The sequence below is a fragment of the Andrographis paniculata genome, unplaced genomic scaffold, assembly GCF_009805555.1.
Source record: "Andrographis paniculata isolate CXL003 unplaced genomic scaffold, ASM980555v1 Contig22END, whole genome shotgun sequence".
Lineage (NCBI taxonomy): Eukaryota > Viridiplantae > Streptophyta > Magnoliopsida > Lamiales > Acanthaceae > Andrographis > Andrographis paniculata.
The window spans coordinates 3404639-3414896 of NW_026137513.1; the positions used below are offsets into that span (position 1 = coordinate 3404639).

At 40.6% G+C, this 10258-nt stretch overlaps 2 protein-coding genes across 4 annotated transcripts; one reads left to right on the forward strand and one right to left on the reverse strand.

Moving 5' to 3' along the window:
• Positions 1-522: 522 nt before the first annotated feature.
• On the forward strand, positions 523-4519 carry LOC127245298 (protein-tyrosine-phosphatase MKP1-like). Its single transcript, XM_051266091.1, has 3 exons — positions 523-768; positions 1254-3512; positions 4059-4519. The coding sequence occupies exons 2-3, from the start codon at positions 1275-1277 to the stop codon at positions 4158-4160; spliced, it is 2340 nt and encodes a 779-aa protein (XP_051122048.1). The 5' UTR covers positions 523-768; positions 1254-1274; the 3' UTR covers positions 4161-4519.
• Positions 4440-10258, reverse strand: LOC127245299 (coilin). Of its 3 annotated transcripts, none has more exons than XM_051266094.1 (18): positions 9940-10258; positions 9394-9458; positions 9019-9282; positions 8724-8900; positions 7809-7875; positions 7320-7421; positions 7183-7236; positions 7048-7101; positions 6915-6977; positions 6710-6842; positions 6551-6625; positions 6333-6370; positions 6045-6242; positions 5780-5851; positions 5553-5702; positions 5313-5475; positions 5189-5227; positions 4440-5091 (listed from the first exon to the last, which is right to left on the reverse strand). In XM_051266094.1, exons 1-18 carry the CDS (start codon positions 10132-10134, stop codon positions 4781-4783), a joined length of 2220 nt encoding a protein of 739 aa, XP_051122051.1. In that variant the 5' UTR covers positions 10135-10258; the 3' UTR covers positions 4440-4780. The 3 variants fall into 3 exon arrangements, with proteins under 3 accessions (XP_051122051.1, XP_051122050.1, XP_051122049.1); XM_051266093.1 differs by having other exon boundaries at positions 6551-6670; positions 6752-6842; positions 9940-10257; XM_051266092.1 differs by having other exon boundaries at positions 6551-6842.

The following is a 10258-nucleotide window of genomic DNA, read 5'->3' on the forward strand; positions in this document are numbered from 1 at the left end:
TTTCCAATAATAAAAATAAATAAATAAATAAATGGAAAGAATAAGGACAACGATTTTGAAAATGACGATGGTGTATTTATGGGATCAAAATTTTAACCAAAATATGTGAAAAAATATTTTGAATTTGGATAAAATATTTTAGGGTCTTTTTGGGATTGTCATAAAATTTTAAAAAAATTGATAAATACTATGAACAATCGTTGAAAACACAAATAACTATATATTTTTACTATTTGAAAACGTTGAATTAAATTTGAAGTTAAATTTTCAAAAAATTTATGGCTTTAAATAAAATCAAAACAAGTAAAGTGGATTCGTCTCCAACAAATCCTAATTTAGATTTTGCTCATCTAATAATAAACAAAGTCATAAAAAAACATAAACATATATAAAAAGAAATAAAAATAAAAATGAAAAAATGGTATACGATGGGTCAAAATTGATGACGTGGCAGTTTGACCAATTCAAGTTGTCCAGATCTATCTATAATATTGACAACATGTTTTTCTTTTTACTTTTTGTTGTTTGCCTTACCTGGGATGCGACTCCTCTTTCCTTTCTCTCTCCTCTCCTCTCCTCTCTCTCTCTCTCTCTCTCTCGTTCAACGGATCCTTCGTGCTTCTACCCTTTCCTCTTCCCTTTTTCTGGGGTTTTTAATTGGTCCCCGTCGCCGATTCGAATTCTGTTCAGCGTTAATAGCCTCGTCTCCTCTGTGTATTCCTGGTAATCAAATGACTGCTGCTGTTAGGAGGCCATAAACCAGTTCGGGTAAGTGTGGAGGCCTTTGTTTTGGTTCAGATTGGTTTTGATTTTTTGTGTAGATTAAGATTGCGTGTTGTTTTTTTTGTGTTTCGTTTTGATTTTGGTGTTTTTGTGGAAATTATTGCCTATTTTTGGGGGTTTATGTTCCTTTAGCCGTAGTTAGGTTTGAACTTTCTCTGCTACAGCGGGTGGAGAGGAATCGGGTAGAGAATATTCGGTCAGACGTTTTAGATCAGAAATTGAAACAATTTTCGTGAGAAATACGACGTTTGCGTGAATTTGGGGATGGAATTGACTGTGTTGGTAGGGTTTCTGTGGAGAATTGTTCAGAATTTTGTGTTTGGGGGTTTTAACCCTTATGGTAGATTTTGTTGAATTATTGCTTCAGTAATTTGACTGGTGATTATCACGAACTGATTTACTTAAATTTGATTGTGATTCCTTGAAGGATTTATGTATATGTGGTTTGGATTTCTGTACTGTTCTTGCAGAGTGGTAGCAAAAGTTTAAAAATGATAAGGGAAGAAGAAAAGGATCAAGTCTCCGGTGGGAGTTGGAAATACTCGAGGTCGATGTCATGGACTGAACGGCCGCCGAGAAAGACTCCAGCGAAGCCGCAATGGAACAGCAAGGCCCGGGCTTGTCTGCCGCCGCTTCAGCCTCTGTCGATTGTGCGTCCGAGTATTGAGGAATGGCCGAGAGCAGGGTCAGACGATCTCGGGATATGGCCGAATCCGCCGACTCCCGGCGCAAGGCGAGGCTCCGTAACGCCGCGCGAAAGTTCGTCGACGGATCAAAATTCTATAGAATTCGAGTTTCGGAAAGACAAGCTGACGTTTTTCAGCAAAGAATGCTCAAAGATTTTGGATCATATCTATTTAGGGAGCGACGCAATTGCGAAGGACCGCGAAATCCTCCGCCGAAACGGGATTACGCACGTCCTCAATTGCGTCGGGTTCTCTTGCCCGGAGTATTTCAAGAACGATCTTGTCTACAAGACGCTGTGGCTGCAGGACTGCCCGACCGAGGACATTACGAGCATTTTCTACGACGTGTTTGATTATTTTGAGGATGTTAGATTGCAAGGCGGGCGCGTCTTCGTTCACTGTTGTCAGGGGGTATCTCGGTCGACTTCCCTCGTGATTGCGTATCTTATGTGGAAAGAAAGGCAGAGCTTCGACGATGCGTTTCAGCACGTCAAATCGGCGAGAGGGGTGACGAACCCAAACGTCGGTTTTGCGTGCCAATTGCTGCAGTGCCAGAAGCGCGTGCACGCGTTGCCGGCGAGCCCGACGTCGGTCCTCCGAATGTATAGAATGGCGCCACATTCGCCTTACGATCCGCTTCATCTCGTCCCGAAAATGTTGGGTGAACCGGGTCCGGATAAACTCGACTCCCGTGGAGCGTTCATTATTCATATACCGTCGGCGATTTACGTTTGGATCGGGAAGCATTGCTCCCCGGTGATGTCGGATAATGCTCGGGCAGCTGCCTCCCAAGTTATCCGTTATGAACGAGCGCAAGGTCCCGTAAAAATTGTCGATGAGGGTGGAGAAACGTCTGAATTCTGGGATGCTCTTAGCTACAGCAAGAGTTCGATCGATGGTTGCCAAGTGAAATCGAGTGTTCATCTTTGTGTTGATGAAAGGAAGGTTTCGGAGTATGATCTAGACTTCGAAATCTTTCATGGAGCGCTTTCCGGCGGAGTTGTACCGCCGTTTCCGCTGTCAGGAGCAGGATCCGAGACATGTCTTCCTGCCCGAGAAAACGGTTGGAATCGATTGAGACGGAAGTTCTCCCTCGGCGTTGTGAAAGAACTAATCACCTCTTCGAAATTGAATCCGAGCGCCGTACAGATCTGCGATGGAAATGAAATAGCGAACGATTGTAACGAAGTTGAAGATTCCGACGAGCCTTTGATTGGTCAGTGCGAATCGCCGGATTCAGTTTCGTCGTTTGTAATCAGCAACCCGAGCTGGACGAACGGCAACGATAAAGAAGCGGATGCTAACTTGTCTAGATCGCCGTCATTCAGTTTGGTGGATTCATTTTCGTCGTTTCTTGTCAATAAGCCGAATTCCGACACTACCTCGCCTTCGCTCTCCCCGTCGACCTCGGATATTTCAAGTTCATTTTCCTTCTCACCTTCGTCGTCTAATTGGTCTGACGTATCTGCTCAGCCGTCGCCCCATGGGCTCGACACCGGCGATATGGATCATTGTAAGAACAGTCTATTAGAGGAAGGCGTCGTTTCTACTGGTGAAAATACATCGCCTGCGTCAAAAGAATCGATTCCTGTTTCTAAGCCGGCGGGTTTATTCCTGATCAGCGGAGAGGCTTTTCCTTCTCTACCAGAGCATAGGAGAGGTAACATTGCTCCTCAAATGAGATTGCCTTCCATTAATGAAGCTCCTCGAATATCTGAAAGCTTTGGAAAATGTCTAGAAGATGATAATTTGAAGTATGGCGCAGTTCGCCACAATTCAGTTGATTCGACTGTTAAGATTGATCCTTCAGTCTATAAATGGCCGTCGATGCAGAAAATGGACATTTCCCACAGCATCCTTGATTCTCGATCCGTATATATTATACATATGCCTGCAGTTAGCTCTGGACTGTACGTATGGATAGGGCAAGAGGCGTCGTTGAAAGAAAACGTTGCCAAATTTGATGATGGACTTATCCCTGCAGAGATCATCGACCGTGATATTCTTGTCGACAAAGGTTTCAGCCGGGATGCTCAGATTAAGGTACCCGTTGCTTTCAAATTTATTTTCTTTATAGATAAGTGATGCAACCTGTGCTTTTGGTTTAATTCCCGTGCCATGAATGAATCGAGTAGATTTTCTTCCGGGAATTTCTATGCCCGTACATATGTGTGTATATATGTATCAAGGATTGTCATCTTTATGTGCTGCAATCAAGAGTGCCAACACATGAAAGATTATTTAACATGGATCAGCATATACTATAGGGTTGACCAGCATATATTTATGCATATTTTAATATATTTATAATACAATATATGTTACATTATAACTCAGCGTATGCTATGTTGATCGGTCAAATCAGTACTATGCTGATTTGGCCGGATATGTATATGTATAAACATATTGTTGGTCACTCGTATAACATATGTAATAGTAAACACACCGTCTTAAGAATAGTATGATTGCTTGATGTCGAGGATCCAATCCATCGACTGGACGAATAAATTTGCTCAACTTATTTCCTCTGCCGGATGCAATTAACACTATCGACCATTTGACGTTCATTTGGTTTTTGTGTTGTTCTAGATGATCAAGGAAGGCGACGAGCCGGTGGAGCTACTCGCGCATTTGGGTTGCGTCCCGTCAAACAAGACGTCGGGCGTGCAACTAGATCAAGGGATCAAATAAATTCCGCAACATAGGCCAGTCGGGTCCCCAAGTTTTTGAACAAACATCGACAGCTCCGACAAGTTGCTGCGTCACATCGGCATCCAAAAGACAGGAGAAAAGTTCTTGATCGATATCTGCTTGTGAGATGTACGTACGGACGAACACGGCAGAAGTGACAGAAGAAATCAAGCCGTTTTAAAATTGTAGAACTGAACACACAGTGTACAGACAAATAAAATCGTCTTTTGTATGGGTGTACTAAAAGTGAGAAGAATTGCAAGTGAAAGAATATCTATCTCATCACAATAAGTGGTGGCATTGCAAACATCACACAAATTTAACGTTGCTGGAATTTTATGTCTGCATACATTTCTTTACCTTTAGATTGTGTCCTACCTTCTTGCCATTTTATATATTCTTACATTGTTGAAAAGCAAGCCGAAAATAGATATAGATTAGATTATCGATATTCATCTCATTGTCCTAACTTAGGTTCATTGCGACGCAAGACCGGAAAACAAATTGAGTATCGAATACCACAAGTTTAACAAAAGGCCGAGAACAGTCTACTCGAAGAAAACGGTACCTTCTCTTGACAAAATGCTGCTGTCTTTCGGGATTTTGTGTATTTCGTCGAATCATTTCCTGACGAATGGCTTACGAGTGTTCTTCTGCCAACCATTTCCAGACGGTGACTCTACCTTCCGATTACTCTTTCCCCAGCTACTTCCTGCTAATGGCTTTACGCTACTTGCTAGTTCCTCCCATTGATTGTCCTGCGCTGGCTGCGCCGTCGAATTACTTGCTGGTGATGAATTCACATTTTTGGCTCTTTCCTCCCATGTATTTTGTTGGAAGGACTCGGCCGCCATTTTGGGAGTTGTCCAGCCATCTTTGGATAGCTGCTCCTTCTTGGCGTTTAGAGCCTCGTTGATTTGATCCCAGATGTCTGCGCCAACAAAGAATGTTACTTACAGCCTTACAGGCATTGTGTGGTCGAAGAAAATGGAAACAAACGTTATTTGTGAAGAATCAGAAGTAGAAACCTGAGGCGGGAAGGGTTGCTTCTTTAGCCTGGTTTAGTTCTACAGCCACGACGATTGAAATATTGTCAGGATGAAGATCACGAACTTAGATTTGGATATTAGATATAGTTGTGCGAATTAGTACCTTGGTTTGGAGTAACAGTAGGCTGATCTTGATTGCCGGGTAAGACAATATCCGTAGCATTTTCTTTGGCTCCATCACATTCAGTCGCAGTATTTGGTTCATTTCCTGAATTTGATGTCCCATTGTCAAAGATGCGAGCATCGATGAGGGAAGAAAAGCCGGTCTGCATTGGATGAAACAAACTTAACCAAGTACAATAGTGTGTTTCGAATTAAATTGGTTGTGGCCGTGACATCTTACCTTCAACGAACCATCTTCCGCATAGAGAGAGTCGTGTTGTTCTTCTTCAGCTCCGTCCTCATTCAGCTTCTTAAAATGAATAGGATATTCGGGTACCGGCGCCAGCAATATTTGATCAGACTTGGTATTATACCAACATACTTTTCCAACCTATGTCAAAAGGAGATGTCAAAAGGCTATAAATGTTGTCGGAAAGGAAAATTTTAATTTGTATCTAATTGCAGTACTCGAAAATCACAAAGCTCAGGGGTCCAGTTTGGTGACAGTTCCAGAATCCGATAGGCAATGATATCTCCCTCCTGTAGAAACGAGGATTAATATTAGTTAGTCGTTGTGAGGTTTCATTTTTTCCGGTGAAACACTAACTCTGAAGCTATAAATATAGTCCACGAGTTGCATTACAACTCGGCCGTTGCATTTTGCAAGAATCTTACCTTACCTTCAGAATGAAGATTAAATATTAAAATACGTGAAAGAGATGCTAACAAGTACCTTAGGCACGCCGGTAAGAGGTGGGAGGTTCTCCAAACAGACTCCGGCATCCACTGGTTTATTCTTCTCATTAGCCGCCACTTCGGAACACACCTTGCTTGGGTTTTGGAAATGAATTTGTGAAGTTGATGAATGCTTTTCCCTTCCCCATTGCTGGCCTTTCTTCTTGCTGGTGATCCCATTCCACTGGAAGTTCTCCTGGTAGCCAAATCACTTACTCAGGATGCGTCTTAAAGAAAATATACGAAGAAAATCGAGCAAATGTACACAAAATGGAATTAAATATACCGAAGGTCTGTACTCTTTCTGAACAGCTTGTTTTGCTTCTGCATTCAATGAAAAAACAAAAATTGGATAATAACAATACCTGAGAAAACTCTTGAGATATCACATTAATCGAAAAGATACTAAGCTGACTTCGTCTTGCAAAAATAGACACAAATAAAGCTATCAGATTGTCAGACATATAAGCATATCAAGCACAAAACCATAGCCGACAAACAAACCTTTTGCTAAGGGCTTGAAGTGAATGTGTCCTGGCTTTATTACGACTGGAACAACTTCATTCTCCTCGTCGCTTTCTTCAGTTGGTTGCTCAGATGCATCATTAGTTTCACTGGAATCTCCTACACAAGTTTTTTTAATTTTTTGTTCAGGTGCATTACCTTCTATTTTATTTGAGTGCTCAAATCCATCACTCTTTTGACCTTGATTTTTGTTATAAGCATATTGATTCTTTCGGCCACGTTTTTTCTCCTTAACAAAAGTATCATCCTGAGGAGATTGTATCCAATGCAGCTGCGTATCGAAGAGGCTACATGAATAAAAAAGATAAAACATACAAACTTTAAGTAAAACCTAAAGACCTACCAGTCCTTTGGGTTGGCCATCATCGTTTCTTCCACCATTAGCTTGATGCTTTTTCCATCCTTGCTGTAAGATTGAAGCATTTAGTTATATATTTCAATGTTGACAGGGATAGAAGAAAGTGTCGAGTGCTGACCTGTCCTTCCTCCGGGTTTCTTTTAGCTTTACCTTGGTCTGCTTTCAAATTCGGCTGCAAAATAGAGTATGTTAATGTTGTAAGAAATTTCTCATTACTGGTAGTGGAGCAGTCCCGCGCAAGAGACGAGCTGACCTGCCATTCCACCTGGTTTTTTTTAGCTTTAGCTTGATCTTCCTTCCAATTCCGCTGCAAAAAATATTACGTTACTGTTGTAAAATGTTTTAGACTACATTAATGGAGCAGTCCTAGATAAGTGCAGAATTGCTTACAAGGCCCTCTGATTCACCACTCATGTTTTTCTTCTGAATTTTTTTCATCTCCTTCAACCACTGCCTTTTCTGATACTTACGCCGTGCACTTCTGCTTGGAAGCTGCAAATGTAGACGATAAGTATCTTGCAGGTGTTTCAAAGTATTTATTGAGAAGAAAATGAAATCAGAACTGGAACAATCTAGTAAAACATTCCCCAAATTAAGGTAATGCATAAATTTAGAAAAGTAGATTCATATATGAAAATCGAATATGGAGAGGATCTCACTGGCAATAAGCAAATATGAAGAAAAATAAAGATCACTGGATAACTTCGCTTTCAAAAGTGATCTCCATGAAAAATGCAAAGCTTCTTGTGTAATTCAAATTACAGAATTGAGGGGCTAAAATGTGGTGTTCTGTTCAGAAAATTTTGTCACCGTATAGAATAAAGTACAATCAACAAAGTAAGATGAATATATGTCCATAAATGATAGTGAGATGTAGACCTTCTTTTTTTCTGTAGTGGGGGTGGCCATGGCATCCTCGCTCCCTTCGTCATTCTCTTTACCATTTCTGCATACGAGTGCATGGCAAAGATTTCCAAATACAGAAATTAAAGGCTTGCAATAAATTATAATAATAGAAACAAAATGAACACGTGTTTAATAACAAAGACAATATGGGTTATTTTCTGTGGGAATATTATCAAAGCCACTCAATCTAGCTCAAGATTATTAAGATATTTCTTTCTCACTACAACACTTGATGAAAATATATGAAAATTGAATTAATGAATCCGATCTGAACTGTTTAAGCTTACTATAGTTGGCAACTCATTTAGTTTGTTCTCTATTCTATCAAACCCCACAGATATAATTAGGTAAGCGAACTAAATAAGTGATAAATTGCTGATATCGATAATCTGTAAAGTGGCACATCAATATCAGGAATGGCTAGTCGAAAATATGAATGCTACAACTCAAATTTTAGGTTAGTTTTTCACATGAATAGTCCTGCTACCGCAGTCTACATTGCAACATCAAAAGAAAGGTTCAACACCCTCTGGGCTCTGTTGAAAATTCATCTACACCAAATTATCATCATGTTTCATGACAGAATGAGATCATTACCATTCCCATAATCTATAAATCCTACACTTAGGCACTTAGTTTCCGAAATAGAAAATGTCTTTTGAATTAAAAACAAAGCTTATGAAATGCAATATTGACCTCTTTAATTATCATCTGTTTGGCAATTGATAACCCAAAATAATGAGCATTTTCAGATTTCAGGTTGTTTTGGACATAATGGTTTAAACATAAAATTAAGACGCTCAGGCGCAAAACAATGTCCGCAGAAGTAAAACATAACTGCATTTGCCTACTGCTCAACACCACCCAAAGATGCATTTATTATTTTACCTTGATTTAGCACTTTCGTCATTCTCTGCCTCATTATCTTCCCCAGGCGAAACAGCATTTTTCTCCTCACAGGAAATCTTTTTCTTTTTGCGATCTCGTCCTTGATGAGAGTTCTCAGACTTCCCTGCTTCAAATTTGTCCTCAGCATCATTAGCCTCAGAGCGCTTCCTCTTCTTCCTTTAAGGGACAAGAGAAGGGGGCGAGATGAGGGATCAACAAACCATGAAAAGCTGTGTAAAGATATTTACGAATGCATAATTGTTGAAAATCAAGTCAACAGCAGAAGTTCACATACTTTGAGCTCTGAAGTTTCTCTTTAGCTTTTCTTTTACGATGTTTTGGTTCTTCATTTCCACCTAAAATACATTCAAGCACCTCACCTTCTTCCGCCTCTTCATTGTTTTCACTCTCCTCTGCACCTTTTTCTTTCTGAAATTCCTCATTCGCCAGCAGAAAGACATCACTATCAACAGGTTGCTTCCCTGCAGTTTTCACTTTCTTAACTTCCTTTGAAGCATTCCCACCCTCTATACATAAGACATTTCTTTTCTTCCTAACACTGAACCATAAAAGAAAATTCAAAATGTCGATCACGCTCGAATATTTCCGAGAGAAGAACAAATGTGGCTTTAAAGTCTATATATTACAAGCTAGAGTCCAAGCTAACCACCTGATAAGTTCATCATCCTTCAGAATGCAAGTAGATTCGAAAGGCGGCAACACAAAGCCAGATGCCTGCCAAAAGATCCCAATAATAAATATAAATGAAATTTGTATACAAACAAGATCCTTCAGTTAAGCACCATCAGCTAAATATTCCAATTATTCCTGGAAAGAAGCAACTCAAATACAGAAAGGAAATACAAGTTTCAAACCAAAACAAAATATGGCAAAAAACAGAAACAAGAAATCCCCCTGCACAGAGGATAACTTCCCAACAATCAATTGCGCAATTCTGTTAAGTAGCTACGATGAACATGAACTGCAAATATGTCGGATTAATCAGAAAATTCCTCAGTTCAATCTTATCATTCATGGAAGGGGAAAATGGCCAACAAAACGCAATGCAATAACAAGAAATCGCCAATCTCGGATAAAGAAAGAAACCAAAACCGACGAAGGATCATTCTGAAGAACCATCATTACAGTATCGAACGCATCAAACACCACACTTTTTTTTTTTCTAAAAGGTAGGTTTCTTTTCGTTTTCGCTTACGGAGAGGACGAGGCCATGGGGGCACGATTCTTGAAGCTGAAAAGCGTGGAGGACGAAGGAGGCAACATCTGAAACAGTTTTGTGTTCGCTGGGTTTCAAAAGAACCCAGCTCCGGCGCAGCCCCTCCGATTCTTGTGAGTCGCTCAAAATGTTGTCATCTCTGAAGACTACGCGAATCCGCTTGCAGCGCTCCATTGCTCGTGCAGTATCGGACTTCCCAGATTCTCCCTCCCTCTACGTCTACCCTCCGAAGGAGACTGAGGTTCTTAAACCCTCGGCATCGCCCAGAAAGGAACAGGTCTGGACTCCCGAACCCTTT

What these genes read in the sequence shown, in the direction of transcription:
- LOC127245298 (XM_051266091.1), top strand. Translation starts at nt 1,275, where the DNA reads ATGATAAGGGAAGAAGAAAAGGATCAAGTCTCCGGTGGGAGTTGGAAA. An exon ending in GCCGGGATGCTCAGATTAAG is followed by an intron (nt 3,513 to 4,058) that starts GTACCCGTTGCT and finishes GTGTTGTTCTAG; the next exon opens with ATGATCAAGGAAGGCGACGA.
- LOC127245299 (XM_051266092.1), bottom strand. Translation starts at nt 10,134, where the DNA reads ATGGAGCGCTGCAAGCGGATTCGCGTAGTCTTCAGAGATGACAACATT. An exon ending in AAGGATGATGAACTTATCAG is followed by an intron (nt 9,283 to 9,393) that starts GTGGTTAGCTTG and finishes TTTATGGTTCAG; the next exon opens with TGTTAGGAAGAAAAGAAATG. An exon ending in AGCAACCCTTCCCGCCTCAG is followed by an intron (nt 5,092 to 5,188) that starts GTTTCTACTTCT and finishes TTGTTGGCGCAG; the next exon opens with ACATCTGGGATCAAATCAAC.